The sequence below is a fragment of the Pangasianodon hypophthalmus genome, chromosome 5 (assembly GCF_027358585.1).
Source record: "Pangasianodon hypophthalmus isolate fPanHyp1 chromosome 5, fPanHyp1.pri, whole genome shotgun sequence".
Lineage (NCBI taxonomy): Eukaryota > Metazoa > Chordata > Actinopteri > Siluriformes > Pangasiidae > Pangasianodon > Pangasianodon hypophthalmus.
Genome location: NC_069714.1, coordinates 5,567,615 through 5,587,676, shown reverse-complemented (window position 1 = coordinate 5,587,676; position 20,062 = coordinate 5,567,615). Strand labels below are relative to the sequence as shown.

Genomic DNA, 20,062 nt, shown 5'->3' with positions numbered 1-20,062 from the left:
AAAAAATTAAAATAGAGTAAAACTGAAATAAAATAAACAGGAGCCATGGCCTACTAGGTGGTTTAATGACACTGGTATACACTCTATCCTTCAGTAGGGGGGAGCACAAGTCTAACTTTTTTTTTGGTTTGAGGTAAATTTATGATTTAAATGACAGATTTCATACATCCAACATTACACACGTGCACACGTGCTTCTTTTATCAAGTGCAATTTTACCCCTAGTGACAGCAAGTTCTGTACATTTATCACTGAAATCAAAAGGAGTCCGGTCTTACAACTGTACCAGCAAAGCAGCACAAGCACAGCTGTAACACTGTGTGTATTACAACACAACTAAAAAAAAATGCTGTAAACGTACTGTACATGTGTATCAGGAATTACAATTACAATTCATATATGACTACTTCTAGGTCCTTCTTAGTGTATTATCTCTCCGTGGATACAACTTTTTGTGCAATATGTAAATTCATTCTTTACTATACTACCTGTACACATATCCTTAATGCTTCTGCCATTGCCTTCACCTTGCACATAGCTGTATTATATCTGTACATATATCTACAGCCTATTGTGTCTACTGTACAGTGTTAGATATTCTCTCTTATTATTATTACTTGTAAATTATTATTTATTATTAGATGTCTTGCCATCTTATTGGTATGGGTCTTCTGGAAGCTTCATACCAAGTCAAATTCCTTGTGTGTGTGTGAGCACACTTGGCAATAAAAGCTTATTCTGATTCTGATTATATACGTGGATATTAGTGGCTGCGTCTTTTCTGTCTCTGACTCGCATTTCATAACTCTTAACCATGTCCGAGCTTCTGAAGAAAGCTGTTGTATACTGTACATTATAACAGGTGTTACAGCTGTACTGCAGGCTGCACTCATACTTTCTCACAATGTTACAGAAACAGGCGCGAACACTGAAAACTCTGAAAACTGTGCTAACACTGTAAAGTATATACACACTGTGCAGATTTCAGATTTTGATCACACAAGGAAAAGATTATAAAAAAAAAAAAAAAAAAAAAAAAATGCACAATGGACACAGAGACATGGCACATGAATCATACATGCATGCCTGCATTTAGACAAAGCAAGCGAGCTACAATTGTACCGACTCTCCGGTAATGTAGTTTGGTTTGGTTTTCTGTACAAGATAATAAATTAATAAATAAATCTTAAATCTTGTACAAATTAACTAATTAATTTTCCCTTTAAGACATTAAATGAGTCTTAAGCCAAACTTACTGACACTAGCATGTAGGATACTGTATCGCCCCCTGCAGTACAGGTGGTTGTAACCATCACGGCAGAGTAACAACGCACAGGAAGTGCAGTATGTACCGCACACTGACCGCACGCTTGCTACGGCTCGGCCAGATGTTGTCATCTGCGTTTGTGTGTTTGCAGTGATCTAACACCCATCTTGTGTCCAATCTTATCAAACTGTCCTAGCGCGGATGTTTGTAAAACAATTCCGCAAATATTTGATGCTATTTTCAACACTTTTATTAATCTGACCTTATCAGAACGCAGCAGTAAACTCTAGGTAGCATATTTTGATCAGAAAATGGCTCCAGCATTAAAATATATGAAGAAGCGTGAATCAGTGAGTGTGTTAAAGTGTAGTGTACATGCTCAGAAACCCTTGGTAGTATCACAGGTATCTCAAAAGGCAGGACAATTTGCCACAACACTGGCCTTAAGCTTGTTTTATATTTGCCATGTTGCCTGGATCCACATGAATAAATTTGTTGCAACACACACACACACACACACACACACACACACACACACCACAAATGTCATGCGGGAAGCTCTACCTGATTGGCCAGTCTAATGTTTTGGCTCTGACATTTCATGTAGAATTTAAAAGAGAACCTGTGGAAAAATACACACATCTACGTAGATGAATCACTCATTAAAGAGTCTATAAAAGCAATCAAATGATTGCTTCGCTTTGTTAAGTGGTCAAACACACCCTCTCTTTGGCCTGTACTAGTAGAAACACTGGTTATACGGTATTTCCAGTGGGCTACATGCTTACACACATGGTTACACACTGTCACTTCAGTGACACAAAAAGTTATTATTTATGTATTTATATAAGGTATGAGTTATATATAAAATAGGTGTTTTCTTACCTTTGTAGTTGTGTATGTATGACAAAGCATACAGTTTGAAGCCTTTCTTCAGCTTGCTAGAAGGGGTTTTGTGAGTATTCTTATACATACACTATGAATATGGCCAAAAGTACGTACACACCTGAGCATAACACCCATATGTACCTGGTGAACATGCCATTCCAGATTTTCCCCCTTTGCTGTTATAATATGCTCCACTCTTCTGTGAAGGCTTTCCACTAGATGTTGGAGCGTGGCTGTGGGGATTTGTGATCATTCAGCTACAAGAGCATTAGTGAGGTCAGGCACTGATGTTGGTGAGGAGGTCTGGGGTTCAGTCAGTGTTCCAGTTCATCCCAAAGGTGTTCAGTGGGGTTGAGGTCAGGGCTCTGTGCAGGACACTCGAGTTCTTCCACTCCAACCTTCACACACCATGTCTTCATGGAGCTCGCTTTGTGCACAGGGGCATCGTCATGCTGGAACAGGTTTCAGCCTCTTAGTTCCAGTGAAGGGAAATTGTAACGCTACAACATACAAAGACATTCTATACATTTGCATTCCAACAGTTGTGGAAACAGCTTGAGGAAGAACCATATATGGGTGTGGAAGTGTTTGTGCAATGAAACCTTACCTCAAGCAACAAATGAACTGATTTTATATCAAACTACAAGTTTGACCCTGCACACACAAAGCGTCTAAGGAAACACAGATGCACCATTCAAAAAGTGGCAAAGTGGAAATATAAAATGCAGTTTGATCCCCAAGACCACATGATGCAGGATTCATTAATCAGCCTTACACTTTAGTGTGGGGTGTTTACCGCATTCATTCATTTATCTTCAGGAAATACGTTATTCTTATTAGAGTAGCTGCAAATTAGTGTTTAAATCAAACGTGGTCAGTGTGAAACAGAAACTATCCCTCTCACAATTCTGTTTTTCACTCTGAGTTAATCGTGGTTGTATCTCCTGTAGTAATGTTTTCCTCATTCATTTTAAATACTTACATTTGTTCTAAGGAACATTAGTGTAAAGTGTTCACCATTATCTGAAGATCTGTAGTTAAAGCTATTAGAGAGACTTTCTTCTGTTAAAACAGAAGCGATTGCTCAGCAGAAACGAAGGTAATGAACAGAAACCTAAAAATCTTAGAAACCCAAAAATGATTGAAAGTCTTACTGTATAGAACTGCTTGCATTAAAAAAAAAGGAGAATGAATAACTAGACAGATTGTGACTGTAATATTACTTGTATATCTTACATATAATAGATCACAGTGTTACTGTACTTTTAAAAAAAAAAAAAAAAAAATTATTAGGTTAATTAAGGCTTTTTCTCCATTCTGTATCTTCATTATGGGAGAATAATTTGGCTTTTCTTTTTCAACATACAGGGTGAATAACAAAAATCTCAACACTTACTAGCAACATTTTTTATTGTACTGATATTATTATTATTATTATTATTATTATTATTATTATATTTTGTGTGTGTGACTGTGTTTGGAGCAGAGAAGAAAAGGTTGCAGCATAGATGGAGGTCTTTCAGTCTTCCACAATGATTCACAACTATAAGTGTTAACATTATTTTTTTAATCACCCTTTTCAGCAACGGTAACCGGGTAAAGCTTGAATTCATTTAGTCCTGTGTAAATGTGTGCAAGGCAGCACTGCCATTAACATCAGGTTGAACAGGACCATATCCTGTTACACTTCTGACATTCCTAGTTAGTCAGTGAAACGCACACAGTGAAATATGATAAGTGATTATTTGATTGGGTGTGTTATTGTATGATGAAGCATAGACATGAGCTTTTGATAGACAGTAGATACGATACACTAGAACAGGCCAGGTATGATTACTCATAAATAAAGGTACTAAGCTGTCCTCTTCCTCGTGGTTATGGTTGTACTGTCAAGGACACACTTATGCCTTGAAATAAGAATATAGTGTACTATACTTATAAAAATAATTAAGGACCACTGATGTAGTTCTAAAGCTAATTAAAGCTTGCTCAGGGTATAAAATGTGTATCGTTGACGGTAGCACTCCAGCGAAAAGGAAAAGTAGAGCTTGGCGTCTTTAGTTCTGAGAGTGTACCAGCTGGGGGCAGTGTAACTCCATCAGTGCAGGATGGAGACAGCAGGACACAACAATGAGCTCCGCAGCTAAATTAAATTACACAATGATTCATGAGCTTTAGAGGACTGTTGAGGCACACCATCCTTTAGAGACACTATTTATTTATTTTTTAAAAATTATTTCCTACTAATTGACACAACACACAATGCGTGTGACACCCTGGTAAGAGAAACACACGTTTCAATTAATAGGTCTCTAAATTTGGATAATTATTTATTTGAGTCCAAAACCAATCCAATAATAATGAAATTACTCTCTAAAACACTCAGTTACTGAATAAGAATCTTCTCAATGCTATTAGGGAAGTATTTCAGTAATATAATTTCTATCAGATCTCACTCTAACGTGATTGTATCTGTGGATGTGTCGTCTTTTTATAGTTGGTTCAGAGGCTACAACAGCTGTCAGAAAGTGGTGTGCAAATTTTAATAACATAATGACCAGATACATGTTAATTGGCAAAATAGATGTGAGGTCAGTGAGGATGCGGTTTGAGGGGAAAGCGTATCCTCCTACCGAAGTCACAGAGTTCACCAAAAATTGATCCATCTAATCTTACTTTCCATTGTTCATAGGAAAGCCTTATTAATCTGACTCATAAAACTGCGAGGGTGTTACCATGGGTCAATAGATATTACCGTCAAATAATAGTCATCCATTAAAGCGGAGTTATATAGCACCCGTAGGGTTTAATTGGAAATTCATGGAGACGCTGACAGTAGCAATATGACAGCTGAGGGTGAAGAGCTGACATGGAGGCCTAATTTAATTCTGAGTCAATCTGTAACTGCAGCACTTTAAGCAGACTCAAGTGTGGAAATGTCTGCCGAGTGTCTACTGGGAAAATAAGTGTAAGAAAAATGACAACATTTGTCTCTCAAAGCTTTTTACACACTCTGCTTGACTGGATTGTACATCATCTCATATTTGACTGAGTAACCAAAGTGTGTGGAAAGGCATTATTGTGCTTCAAGAGAGCAATAAAAACAATTACTATCAGCTAAGCAGAGGAAGCTGAAGCTCCATAAACAGTGAAGTTCGAAACTCTGCCATTACATTGAGAGGTGTATTTCACCGAGCACACGGTCCTACTGTTGCAGTTTGACTTAATTACCCATTAATAAGCTCAATGACATGGTAATGAAGATCGCTACCATTTTTTTTTTTTTATAAAGGAGAAAAAAGGGCTCTGGCACGAGCGCACTCCCTCTGGCTGATATGAAACGCAGCCAGGTGGGCAGGATTCTTCTTGCGCTAAATTGCTTTGACGTTATTAAGGAAAGGTGGGGCGAAGAACAGCGGGGGAAGAAAGAGGAAAAATCTAGATAAACTGTAGGGCAGTTTGGAGAGATGAGGTTGGAAGAAGGTTAATGTAGCAGACAAATGGGCCAATAAAGGGAATATTGAGATGAATAGCAGCCGGCAGAGCAGCAGATGACAGGCCCAGGCAGCCATGCTAACAAAGCCACGAACTGATAAATGTGGACTAATAGAGACAGCAACCTGCTCTGTCGAAAGATTAGATCTTTAAAAAAGATAATTATAAATATACCAGCCAACAGCTTTCAGGCTGGGCGTGGGGGGGAGAGAGAGAAAGAACTCATTTTCATCTGGCATGAAGACTTCATTTGGTGTAAACATTTATTGGTTTTCAAACTGAAATAAAAATGACTCCAGTAAACATTAAACAGCCTTTCAGAATCCACACATTTTCTTTGAGAAATAAAAGAAAAAATATATATTTATTTATATATATATTTATATATATATATATATATATAGTGAATTGTATAAATGTGCAAATTGTGTTTTTTCCAGTGACCCAGTATATAATTTTTTTTAAAAGATTTTGAAAATCAAAAGTTCTGACAACATTTTCGGTGTGTGAGGAAGAGAATCGGAGACACGCAGAGTAGAATCATTGGAGATGAGGATTATTAAAATAGCAGTGAGGAGTGGACGATTTGCTGTGATATCTTAAATAAAGTTAAAATCGAGGGATGTCCAAAAAAAAAAAAAAAATCATTAAAAAAAAAAAAAAAAAACAGCCTGTGCCTATTCCCAGTATTCAGAGGAAAGGAAAACAATTGAATTATTTAGCTACTATATAAATTATTTACAAAACAATGCGTGGGTCGTCATTTTACACTAGACACTGAGGCGCCTTCGTTTTTCTTTGTCGGAGAAAAGCAAAGTCGGCCTCTGATCGAAGGCACAACATGAGACCCACTGCGTAACACACAGGTGACTCCATGATTTGACCACACCGAGGCGGTGATGGCTGGTACGGAGGGGCAGATGTGCACCAGGAGGGCCTCAGACAGGGGTAAATGTGATCAACGGCGCTGGACTGGGGAAAAAAAATTGTTGGACTATTAGTCTGTTAACAGATAATTTTTTTTAAAAAAGGGAGAGAGATAAAATTAAAAAAAGTAGAAAGAGACAAAAAAAAAAAAAACCAAAAACAAATACAGGTTGCCCTTTGATATGTTCCAGTCAATTAAATATAGAGAGGACGTTATAGATCTGAACTGTCATGGGAGTTTCTGTGAACTGAAGTTCGTTTGAGTTTTCCCAAAAACCTAAAACATCAGAAAGACAACACTCCCCCCCTGCAAGTGTCTATAACCCGAGTGTGGAGACAGGAGGGAGGAAAAGCGCATCCTTTTTTAAAAAATAAAGAAAAAAAAAAGAAAAGGGAAAAACAAAAACGGGCAACTCGGAGTCAGAAAGGAGAAGGAGAAGTAGAAGGAGGTGGTGAGGGGGAGTAAGGGAGGTGTGCTGGTGCTGTAAGGGTCATGGTAGGGGTCAGTTACAGTTAACACTCTCACTGAGAGTCGGCCCTCTCCACAGACTGGGGGCCACTCGCTGTGTCTTCTGCTGAGGGCTCGACTGAAGGGTGCCAGGCAGGCGCTGTGGCATGTCATTTGCCCCCTGCGACGCTGTGCCTGGAGGGGACCGTGGACAGGATGGTGTAGGTGGGGGTTGGCTCAGAGGACGAGAAGGGAGGAGGAGGTGGCTAGGCATGGGCACCGTACGTGTGGGGCCCCCCGCACAGTTTCCCCTGCAGGTGGTCGGCGTGAGTATGGCTGATGCCCTCGGGCAGCTCCGTCACCGCCTGGACCCGCCCACTCACTGCAGGACAGAAGCAGGAAAGAGAGAGAGAGAGAGAGAGAGAGAGAGAGAGAGAGAGAGAGGGAGGGAGAGAGAGAGAGCCATCACTAACTGTTCAGTTACCCAGCCATCCCTCTGTAAACACCTTTTGCTCCTGCCATCCTCAAATAATCTACAATCACCATCAAAAAATTCATGCCATATAAATATATATATATATATATATATATATATATATATATATACATATATATACATATATATATATATATATATAAATAAACATTTGATGTATGTCTGCAATGCAAACTCGAGTATTAAAGCCCCTGTCAAATTTTCATAATTAGCTTCTTTACTCTTCTCTAAAGCTTCTGTTAAGAATTTTCCACCGACTGTAAAAGCAAAAAAACAGATTTCTGAATTTATTAATATATTTGTTGAAGGTGACCTCAAGGCTACAAAAGATTCTCCAATCAGAATTAATCGTGATCTACTGAGTGCTGTAAAAAGGTAGCCAAGCTGTATTTTTATCTAATTAATGCATTTTACAATGCTCATTTACTCTTTACACACGGCCACAAAGACCTTTCAGACAAAGTTTTTTTCTTTTTTAAAAAAATCAACAAAAATCTCTTGACCTCTTGATCTCATCACAAAGTTAATCTCACAATCCTCAATGGTTAATTAGTGCTGCCACACGTTAGTAGGTTAAATGAAAGGACAGTAAAGCTGAATTTAATCTATTTTATTAAACCAGACGTGATGTGTTTGGTGCAGTGGAGTGATCACAGCTGCATTTTTACCTGATGCTGCCATTTCTTGAATCTACTACTGATAACTGCGTATTTAATGACAAATCTTTAGTATCACACAGATTAACATTTGAAATTGTGCTGCCAGGGGGTTTAATTATACCCAAGACCTTTTAGTTCTATAGAAAATACACATTGCTATTCTATTTTTAAATTAGGTCTAAAGCTTTGGGAGGCAGAACAGGCTGGGGACGGAGATTTCATATTTAGGCCAATGTCACTGCTCCTGTCCTCTTTCCGCTTGCCTGTCCTCCCATTATGGGCTTCACCTACACTGAGATCTGTGGAGAGCGCCTTCCTGGGCCCCTTCCTGCCTCGACCGCCGTGCCGAATTCCCACGGGGCCCTAAATGAAAGAAGAAAGAAATGAGGGTGAGGGGAGAAAGAACATAAAGAAACAGGTTCTCTCAAAAGCTCTCCATCTGCCCTGGGAGCTCTGTGGCTCAACGCCGGTCGTAATGATTTACGCTCTGTGGACGCTCACTACATGGCAAGTAAGTGTTTCTGCAAGCGAGTGTTTATTGCTGTGTGTTCGGTGAGGCTCACCTGGTGATTGGTGACCATCGAGGGAGCGTGGAGCAAAGGAGGACGAATCTGAGGGTTGTACTGAAGAGGCTGACCGAGGAGAGGGTACCGTGCATCACCTGGACAGAACAACAAAATCAACAAATAACCAAATTGCTAGTTGTGATAGTACAACTGTTTATTTTTTATTAAATGACTCAAAGAAAGCACAAAGTAAAATCTGCTAACATTAAAGATTGTTAACTAATATTATTAAAACCTACATAAACATCGTCAAGTCTATTGCTATTTTTAGAATGTCTTAATCGCCCCGCTCGGCGAGGCTTGTCCTTCACTGAGCAGCCGGACTCACCTTGCCCTGGAACAATGGATCTGGAGAACTGAGGCATGATGGGAAGGGAGGTGAGGCCGGGTCGGACGTTCTTGACGTTCGTCAGGTGGGAGGGAGTGGGTGACTGTGCTGGGGATGTGGACGGGCTGCCGAGCTGAGTGCTGCTCTGGGAGGCACAAAAGCATGCAAAGTTAAGCACTTAAACACGGTTTCACAAAGCTGTTTGAAGAGACATGGTCCTGCCTGGTCATGTTTAATAAGAACATTCATAAAAATTCATTTTTTAATCTTCGTGACACTTCACAATGAATCAACAGACACAACAAGGACGGGATTTTAGACAAGGCTCACTTGGGAACTGTCCAGAGTGCAGACGTCGGTGGATTTCTGGCTGCGTTGATGGTCCAGGCTGTGGTACTTGTTGTGTTTCCACTGTGGAGGCGAGTGCGGCCGTGGCTGCTGGCCTGGAGGTAATGTGAGCTGCATCATCACCATGCCACTACCCGGGGGTGGAGGAGGCACGCCTGTACACATCACAACACAACACAACACACACACACACACACACACACACACACACACACACACACACACAGTGAGATGCCCTGTTCAACAAGATGGCTTCAGCTTATTAATATAACAATGAGATAACTTCATGAATACAGGCTGACCAGTGTGAAAGCTGAGTCCATCTCTTTATAAACAAAGGATTCCTACTGGCTACGATGAATCTGATTCAGGTATGCGTCCGTTCTTTCATTTGCCACACTTCATGCGTTTGAATAAATTATCTATCACTCTATCAGGCTGTTTAACCTGTGACTGAAGGCAATGTGTTAAACAGTAAAATTGAAGAAGTGCCTGAATTTGGAAACACGACGTTGCAGCACAATCCATTAAAATATTTCACTAACAATTTCATCTAATGAAAGGTTGGAGGATTTTAGAGAAAGACTTGACCCCATTTACGAAACGCTCTGAAGGCTTTTCACTGGGTAATTACTCTTTTTTTTCTAAATGGCTCAAAGTAACCTATTTAATATCCTCTTCAGATTGAGATCAAAACAAGGTTGAATTCAATTAATCTGTGTTTGCATTATATCCTCACACCCTTATTAAATTTGCTTCACATCAAATTGACTTGCGTGTGTTTTTTTTTTTCCTGTTCAACTGAATAACTAATTTCAAGCGTTAAAGACATCCGGCTTCATTCACAGACAGAATGTATAGTCATAACCCACAGATAAGTCTAATTAAATGCTGAAGGAAAACCAGAAAAGCAAAATAACGAGATAATGACTAGACAAGCTCATTACGATCTCCTATTCTAAAATCGAAAGGGCTGCCAGCAGCATCTGATCAAGAAACACAGAGAAAGGACACTGAAATATTCAAGATTTGCCCTGACAGAGATTTATAAAGGGCATGTTCTTTCCACTTGGTAATCCCCCCATGAAATTAAACCATTTCGGCCAGTGGCTACTAAAAGGGGCAGTGGGAATCTAATTCCAGCATTTGAAAAGCAGCTTTTCTTCCCTCCCATCTTCCCATTTAATTAGTTGTTACGGGCGGAAGAAGAGGAGCACGATGGAGAGACAGAAGAGAAAGATCACGGGGGCACGGGGAGAGAAGCAATTTGCGTTAACGGCATGCACATAAAGCGGCAAATTAGAATTAGAGGCCCCATGAAGGCCCTTGCTTAATTTTTTTTAAGATTGCCATAACTGGGAACAAAGCTGCACAGGAATTACTTTTTAATTACCACCCCATATCTGTTCAATAATTGGATCGTTAGGGCTGGAGAACATAATTTCAATTAGCACCTTAAAGCTTGACGCGGAAATGAACCGTGGGTGGGGCAGGCTGACAAGTCAGATTGCCTGCGCCACAACGCAACTTCCTTTCTTTTGTCGTGGCTGAATTATACGGTTACGGTCTCGACAATGAGAAGGACTGCCTCCCATTGAGCAGGCTCCCTATTGAATTTCCTGAACCTGCTCTGATTTAGCGTGGTGAACGGAGTGGGTAGCCATTTCTGATGGTGCAACCTTCTTTTGTTGAGGCGCACCATCTAATTTTGCGAGGTTTGAGGTTAGAAGCTCCAGTGTTTAGCAAAGAAGGACTAGAAGGTGGCATTGTGTGTGCGCGCGTGTGTGTGTGTGTGTGTGTGTGTGTGTGTGTGTGTGTGTGTGTGTGTGTGTGTGTGCGCCATGGCAAGGATTAGGAAGTTTAAAGGGGGAGAGCAATAAAAGGGTAGCACAGGGATAAAGAGGATATTGATTTGAAAGGGTTACCTGCGGGAGAGATTTTCACTCATGCATGTAGCAGATTTTGTTGTAATTCACATAAAATGTGATTATCAATGGGTCAGATGATGGTGAAATTTTTATTTGTGCTATTTCAGCACTTCATGCAACAAAACGAGAGCTTTGCCATATTTTAGGAGGAACATCATACATCAGAAATTACTGACTGTGTATTATTAACAATGCTGGCACTAACCATGAGGAAAGCCTACAGATGGTGCCATTAACTCCTATTTAAAATGTAGATTCTCAGACATGAAATATTCATTAGGTACAGTTTCTGCAAATGTTGCTCAAACTAATTCTGAATAAAAATGAATCAAGATGGCGGAGTGGAGGATGTTGACCGATCGAGTTATAGGTCATCCTGGCCTTAAGTACCTGAGCACTGCTGGGCGGGAATCTGTTGGGAACTGCAGGGGGAGGACGTGCGAGGGAACGGCATCTGCTCCGTGCCTGGAGGGGGTAGGAATCCCACTGTGGAGCTGCGGAAAAACACACACACACACACAATATCTGATAAGCAGGTCTTGCCCGCCAAGACTATAATAAAATTCCACCAAATTGGGGCTACAGTTGACTTAATACAGCACAAATTCAGCTGATTGCCTCGAAATTGGAAGGAAATTACTAATATAGGGCACTAAGCACACATGGGACCAGCGCGGCTCCACATGCCAGCGCTAGTTTAAATATACCCTCCGCAAACCTACCGGGACGTGCCTCCACAAAAAAAAAAAAAAAAAAAAAAAAAATTCTGCCAATGTAATTTTCACAATAGCAAAATAGATGTGGCACCAAAGACATTCATCATCCATCGTCCAATTTTCCAAGGCGCTGTTCCCGATCTCCACTGCTCTAGTAAGGATGCAAAGTGCTGGTCTAATGAGGATATAAGCAGCACGGAGAGTGATGTGCCAGTCAAAGTGCACAGGCAGCTGCGAGAGCGCGCGCGCGCCCGGAGGAATAAGCCCCCAGTACAGGCTGCCTCGTATGAAGGATGGTGGACGTGTAGAGAGAACGAGAGAGCGCTCCTTTCGGGACCAGCTGTGTTATATTAAGAGTGGTCGGGTATCTGGTCGCATAAATCAGTGCCAAACGTGGCCTAGTAAAGTCGAGGCTCCTTAAAAAAAATGACCTCTTCTTCTTCCGCGTGCTGTGACGCTCAAGCCAATGCAGCCTGACCTCTTTAGCTGGTGCCTCACAAAATTATGCAAGAAAATTTATATCTAGCGACAGTGCGAAGGAGATGTACACAGCAGAGATTTGGTTTTATTTCATCAGGTATCAGAAACGAATAAAATGTAAACACAAATCCAAAAAAAAAGAGACTGAGGTAGTCAGTATAACTCGATAAGAGGCAACACTATATGAGGAGAATTCATGTTACTATTTATATCCACTTAAATGCAATATATGGGGTAAATAACATGCTACGAGTTTTGCATTATAAATATTAAGTGAGTATATGTTTTTTTTTTTTTTAGTTCTTTATTTAAAGAAATAAAAGCAGCTGCTGGTGGTGGACTGAGACTCAGGTACACAGCTGAGTGCGTACCTCATGGTGTTCTGTTGATTTGGTGGTATAACACTGTAGTAGACCTGAATGCTGGACGCATGGCTCGACTGGCTGGGAATAATGACTGGCTGCTGATATGTCTGCTGGGATCCTTGAGGCATGGATACCTGAAAAAAAAAAAAGGCAGAGATTTTTCCATTTCTGTCATGCATTCAATCCCATCTTATTACTCAAGCATAAATTATTTAGCACCTGAAGTGCAGCCAACGAGGAATGTAGGTCTTTAAAGAGTTTAAAGGGTTACCATGGCGAAGGCGCTGAGTCTCACCTGATAAGATGGCACTGAGGGATACTGGACCATCATGCCTTGCATTTGATTTCCCATATTGCTATGTTGGCCACTGACCAGGGTTTGACTCGGCGGCTGCTGCACCACGCTCTGGTAGCTCGGCTGCTGATTTGGCATCACAGTTTGGTAACCTATAGAGATGGAAAGTAATCACTAAATGGATGGAAATGGGATTGTACAATCAGATCAGATTAGTAAAATCACCCTGCTTTGCATTTACTCCACAGTTTCCTATCAATTCAAATCGCCCTGCGACATTTCATGTCACGTGACACTCAAGTTGCACTTGCAAAGAGCAAATATCATTTGTTCCAGGCTGCAATTATGATGATTATTATTTTTTTTTTAAATCTCTATTACATATTTTGCATAAATGTAACCAAAATTGACCCCAGGGAACATGTTCATCCTCACCTTGCATTTCTCACACTGCTGAGAAATTACACTGAAAAATGGGCTAACATTACAGCTAAGCAGAATAATGCAATAAAAACGACGGCAAAAAAAAATTCAATTGTACGTACAGTCACACAACCCGGCACTTCAGAGATTCAAAAAGGCAAAATGAGCCAACTTAAAGAGCGAAACTGAAATAACGCACAGTGATGAATTTGAGCTGGTATGAAATTATAACCCGAGGCTAAGAGGCAAGAAGTTTCTGAGGAACATGGTGTGGTCCTTCCTTTCCATCACTGCAATATGGGAATGAATTATTTAGAGCCAGAGAATGTCAATTAAACCAAATCCACCTAATTACTCCCTTGTTAGCTAAAATACTTTACGATCACCCGGTGGCAGCACCTGCGAGTCTTCTGCCATTAAATGGCTTTTCATTACCTCTGAGTAGGTCTACAAACGCGCTATATTAAAACGCCTTTCATTATGGCTGCTGAGTACCTTCACTTGTTACATCTTTTAAGGCTATTGGAAAATGGCAGGAGGAAAAAAAAAAGAAAAAAAAGAAAAAAAAGAAGAGAAGACGTTTGCAGAAACAGCCCAGTGAGGTGAGACGTGATAAAAGCAGCCAACATGGTTTTGTTCCGACACCCATTATAGAGAAGGATAATTTGCATTAGTGTCAAGGTTATTTGGAGGAGGGGGGGAGTGTACAACCAGACGACGCTATTGAAAAGCTCTCGTCGGAGGAGGTGCCCAGTGGGAAGACTCAATGGGAGGCCTGTGTGGGAGTTGAAGAAGGTGGGGGGTGTGGAGGATAGGCAATTTTCAATTTCTCCTGGCTTTTGGCCAAAGCGACAGCAATCAATTTAGCCCTGATGAGAAAAAAGAAGTGGGACAAAAGGAATGGATGGCCCACGGCGAGGAGCCGAAGAGAAGCTGGCTATTTTTGGTTCGATTCACTCACCTCCACTTAGGAAGCCAGCATGGAAGGAAATTTAATATTAAACATTCACTGTGCAGGCTGACTGAGCAAAGAAGCGAAAAATGATGATAGTGAGAGAGAGGGGAAAACAAGTTATTTCACTAAACTCCCTCGGAACATCAAGGTTTCAAAGACGTTCTTGCTCACACGTTGCCTGCTTGGGGGAAAAAATGCACTGTCAGGCGCTTATGATTAAGATTTAAGACTCTGGGGTAGGGTAGGAAAAAAAGCCTATGTGTTGTCTTTTCTTCTTTCGAGGGCAGATGTTTTGTTTCCTTGGGCTCTCTTATTTTTCATTTTCCCCCCTCTCGCTGACTGTGAAGTTCATTCTGCTCATCCATCACTGCTGATCTGATCGTGTGTTTCGTGCATCAAGACAAAAAATTATGTTCCCCTATGTCTTCACTAAACTAAGTTAGAAAACACATTCCTTTCTTTTCATATTTTATTCAGAAACAGAGGCAAGTGAGAAATTATTTCTAATGGCACTTCCTGAGAATCCATCTACTAGGTTTGCCTTTTTCAAACCAAGTTTGGGTTTAGATTTGCAACTTCAATTCACACCACAATTAGTGACGAGTAAAGCGCCAGCAAACATAAAGGAGGACATTTTGGTGATGTCTTCACGCTCCGGGGTAGAAACGGTACAGTCTATGATAAGGTAAAGTCTCAGAGGCACCTCCTGAGCCAGTGATGCTGCACTGCCACAGCGGCAGAGCGCTCATTCAGACGAACGGAGACGTGTTGAGTTTGAGGAGGAGTGAGGGGCTGGAAAAGAGACCGGTTCACTGTGAGAATCTTAGGGCCTCTCAGACAGTGTCCCGGCCCCGCATTCAGCCACTCTGAGTCAGCTCCGATGGCCTTGTTATGTCAGCTGAAAAGAACACGCCGTATCGGATGCTTGGTACTCTGGGATCTTTCAACCCATGAAGACTATCTATATCCGAACCGACTGATTTTAGGACCATGCCTTAGTTCGCTGTTCTGACCGCACCATAAAACATGCTAACAAGGACAGTTCAAGGTGCTGAAAGCCAAATTGAGGTGCCTTAAAGAAATCAAATGTCTCTTAAGGTTCTCAAAGGATCCAGCTCAAAGCCATAAAGGACATTTTCGCTCTTTTTTTAACAGCACTTTTACACTTCAGTTGAACAAAACATCCATCAAAGCATGCGGGATAATAAAGAGGCAAATTTACATGAGAGAGAGAGAGAGAGAGAGAGAGAAAGAGAGAGAGAGAGAGAGAAACAACACTAATTTTGTGTTTGATTGGAAATGCTTATTGTATCTGTTTAAAAAAGAGCAATACAATGCGAGTACAAAAGCGCTCGGCTTTGTGTAATTAGCTTTCGGCGCCGCTCCTCTGCCCCTGGGGTGCTTCCTCATTTCCAATCATTCGTGTGAAAACTACAACCGCTAGAAAACAAAGACAACAAAATGCTGAAGAAAAGAAAAAAAAAAAAAAAAAAAAAGGGCAGGGTGCAACGAAATCAGTCGAGAAATTTTAGTTCCCAAAGGAAAGGAACACATTTTTATGATTGTGTACAAACCTCAGGAAACTAACACTAATGTGATTAAAGGAAGTGATAAGAAGCAGCTGTTTAGGTTTAACAAGTAGCAGTTTGGCTACCAGGTCTGGGGTGAGTTACCTGGCTGTTGGGTAGGAGCGGGAGGGGGAGGGGGCATCGGCTGGCTCTGAGGGCTATTGTACTGCACCGTGCCAACTGGCCGATACTGCTGGCCGGACAGAGGGTACTGGCCTGGTGCGCAGTAACACGGCATCTGCAGATGGGCGAGAGGAGGGAAAAAAAGGAAAAAAAAAAAAACACAAAACAAAACATATATTACAATCACAGCAATCCAGAAGTGCTTGAAGGAGTCAAAATGCAACAATCAGATATTAAATACTCAAAGTGACCTTAGAGTATTACATACATTTTGTGGTCTTATATTTAGAAAGACAGGTTTAAGATAGTTTTGGTTTTTAGCACAATTTTTTTTCTAAATAACAGACCATAAGAAAAAAAGGATTTATATCTCCAAAGTTAAGGTTAAACTCGGTCTTGATCAATGATGAATAAGTGACAGAGTCCACTTAGATTCCACCTCCTACTCCTCTTTCACACAGTGTCACTTTTCTGACTGGTTTAGCTACTTATCCCACAGATAAAATGCTCTCCAACACCAAAATGCTCTGTTTAGATTTTGTTTAATAAACTGCATTCACAGAAAATTAATTACCATTCTTCAGTGTGAATATAATCTTATGCTTTCTTTGTTTAATTAAAATAATGAAATGTGGTGTTTGAAAAGGTACAAAGCCTTGATTACCTTTTAATGGGTTATAAAGTAAGACTGTACCTATTACTTATCAATTTTTAAGCATGTTTAATGAAACACTTAAGCTTATAAAAGCAAACGCTGCTCCATCCCGTTCCATAAGGTTGATATTGTTTTGCACTTTGTCTTGTGCTTGGGATGTCAAAACTGCTCTTCATTCACAAAGCATGACAGCCATTTTAGGATCCTAACACTGATCATTCAATGCAACACATTTTTAATCAGAATTATTACATCTACAATCTTTCAGCTTGGCTTGAGCATACCTGCTGCATAGGCTGCTGAATGTAGCCCTGCTGCTGCATCACCGGCTGGTTGATGGGCACCGGGCCTGGCGCAGGAGTGGAGTAGGTTGGGGTTGGCATGCTCTGCCCAGGCGTGGGCACCATGTAGCCAGCCTGCTGAGGAGGAGGAGGAGCCTGGAGCACCACGGAGGACGGATACATGGCAGTGTGGGCGTCCCGGGCCTCGCCTGACGGCTGCCGCGCCAGGCTCATGTGGCTGAACTGGGTGCTCAGGTTGTCTTGCTGAGACACACACACACACACACACACACACACATACAAGAGGGGCGTCAACGTTTTGTATTACTTTGAGTTGTGTATATCCACCACTTTCTTTTTTTTTGCCCCCTCTCAACATTTTGTACCAAGACTTATGCCATGTTTTGGTCGTTAATATCTTCTAAATACGAAAATTAAGCCATGGGAGTTTTTTCCAGCCTTTAATGGATTTAGTAAATCAAACCACAGCGGTTTAATCACCCATCCATATCAATTTGTTTTATTTTCTCAATTAGACATACACAGGGGCTGTGCTGCATTTCTGTTCATAGAAAATTCACTTCGACATCTGTTCCTAGATGAATTATTCAAAGCAGGCCTTCCTCCCTTTTTAATTAGTAATTCAGGGATGCTTACTGTTCGAGGGAGGTCAAAAACAACGGCTAGCAATGAACAGTAAAGAAATTAAACATTACTGAAGCATGCAACGGATTCTCTTCATGCTGATGTGTAGAAATGTGTAAACAGTGACTACAGACTATGAACTTCTGGAGATCATATTAATCTACTGTAGGCACAAGACCAATGAGTGTCATTAGGGGCGGTGGCATTCTGCCATCCATTCTACAAGAGAGCTTTTCTATATTTTATTAAGCAGAACCATCCATCAAGGGAGCCTGCTTTAAATTATCACATTATATTCAAATTTGGGCCAAAGGAATTCATCATAGAGCACAAAAAAAACCCTCTACACATTCGACTCCCTCACCACATACATATATAGCTGAATAAGATTTGTGGATGACAAATGAGGGGGGGAAAAAAAAAAAAAAAAAAAAAAAAAAAAAGAAAGTGGTGGATACACACAACTCAAAATAGTACACCCAGAAACAACCCAGAAACAAATCTGTGCAGTCCTCATTTTAAAAAAAATAATAATAAAAATAATAATAATAATAATAATAATAATACACCACACATTTAATTTGAACAGCATGCACAGTAAAGACAAAAAAAAAGGCATAAATAGAAATGGGAGGGAAAAAAAAAAAACACTAAATGGCATAAGTAGAAATGTGGGAAAGAAATACACCAAAAATGAGAAGAGAAAAAGAGAGAGTGGTACCACAGTGTACTGTTGGTTAGGGGAGACGGAGAGCAGCTGTGGTGGGTAAGACACCGCCGAGTACTGCACAGGCTGAGCGGAGGGCTGCACAGGCCAGAGGGGCTGAGGAAGCAACAGACGACGAGAAGACGAGAAGAGGAGAACGGGTTTAGTCAAAGACGGAGAAAAGATGAAAGGATCTCAAGGGGAAAACAGCACAGGCATTTGGATATTCAAAAGAGCGGATTTCACCCCGCGGGGCGTATTAGTTTAGTGGCTTAGTAGGGGAAAAAAGAAAAGAAAATCAACACCGTGTGAGGAAGTTAATTGAGCCAATTAGGCGGCTCGATACGACGATAACGATAAATGTACAGTGATGGGGTTAATTAGAGATGGTTACACTGTGTGTGTTATCTAGGGAATCCCTGGACTTGGAGATAAATTTAATTTTGGAGCTCGGCACTCTGGAGATCGATGGGAAAATGAAAGGCTGGTGTCAGTGCCCACTCTGATAGGGGTCAAATTAATTTTACATCTTAGCAACTGATGAGCCTCAAGTTCCCATCATCCTCTGCCTCTAGGTCATCATAGCATAGGGCTTGACAATATATATCCAGCACCTAACGCATTGTAATTTACTAAAATGACCCGTGTGAACTCCAGAGGCTCCCATTTGGAAACTGAAGTGCACCTTGCTCTTTAACGCGAGCGTGTATTTGCCTGACAATCATTCACTGAGACGGAGGTCTGGCAACCGAGGCCTCCAACTGGAGCATGGCCACAGGTTTAATCTTTCCGTAATAGCAAGTAAAATACCTGGGCCAAGCAATTAATGCCCCTCCGGGCTCTATAACTGGCCGCAGGGCAGCGCAATCAGCACATTTCCAGCACCATCTATCATATCTAATTGACATACCACAAAAAAAAAAAAAAAAAAGCGTGAGCACACGGTCAGTTCATTAGGCTTAAATCATGGCGAAGCATTAATTTGCGTAAGTGAATATTGCATGTGGGCCAAGAGCATGAGTCTTCAATATTTTTACTGCCAAGACCGTTATCTAGAGCAAAATGCAAGCTGTCTCCTGCTTAGCACGCAAGACAAGTCTTGTGGGAAGAAAAGGAGGAACAATGAAACTGTTGATGATAAACTGATTGATGGTCATACCTGAGACATGACATGATTGGCGGATTGATGCTGGTGGGGACCGGGAGGTGGAGGAGGAGGAGGTGGAGGAGGAGGCAAAGGCTGCTGTGGCCTGGAAGCCTGAGGAGCCACGTTGGGGCTGTAGACCACGGCGCTGCCTTCCGGGTTCACAAAAGGCTGACCTGCAATTAGAGAAAGGGATATGCCACAATCTGGCGTATATATCTGATAGCATTACAACAACATTACACAGACATCGCGTGGAAACTTAATAAGATTGGCTGTTAAATGAAATTATTTCACCAATAATAAATAACCTGCAGCTCTTTAAACAGTTAAGAGGTAGACTGATATTTCCTTTAA

The 20,062-nt window shown here is 41.0% G+C and overlaps 1 protein-coding gene across 8 annotated transcripts in view; it reads right to left on the bottom strand.

Annotated features, from left to right (window-relative positions):
- Positions 1 to 1,995: 1,995 nt before the first annotated feature.
- The window catches only part of LOC113535277 (R3H domain-containing protein 1), a 52,486-nt gene continuing 34,419 nt past the window's right edge, over positions 1,996 to 20,062 (bottom strand). For 3 of the 8 annotated variants that reach the window (XM_034304598.2, XM_034304602.2, XM_034304599.2), the window contains 12 exons: positions 19,721 to 19,881; positions 18,577 to 18,678; positions 17,214 to 17,474; positions 16,257 to 16,389; positions 13,206 to 13,357; positions 12,917 to 13,044; positions 11,740 to 11,843; positions 9,404 to 9,576; positions 9,074 to 9,218; positions 8,743 to 8,840; positions 8,471 to 8,542; positions 1,997 to 7,406 (listed from right to left, as the gene is read on the bottom strand). In XM_034304598.2, coding sequence (XP_034160489.2) covers positions 7,404 to 7,406; positions 8,471 to 8,542; positions 8,743 to 8,840; positions 9,074 to 9,218; positions 9,404 to 9,576; positions 11,740 to 11,843; positions 12,917 to 13,044; positions 13,206 to 13,357; positions 16,257 to 16,389; positions 17,214 to 17,474; positions 18,577 to 18,678; positions 19,721 to 19,881 — 1,532 coding nt within the window. In that variant the 3' untranslated portion in view covers positions 1,997 to 7,403. Of the gene's footprint in view, positions 7,407 to 8,470; positions 8,543 to 8,742; positions 8,841 to 9,073; positions 9,219 to 9,403; positions 9,577 to 11,739; positions 11,844 to 12,916; positions 13,045 to 13,205; positions 13,358 to 16,256; positions 16,390 to 17,213; positions 17,475 to 18,576; positions 18,679 to 19,720; positions 19,882 to 20,062 lie in introns of all 8 variants that reach the window. The other 5 variants (XM_034304603.2, XM_034304600.2, XM_034304604.2 and 2 more) reach the window with 3 other exon arrangements.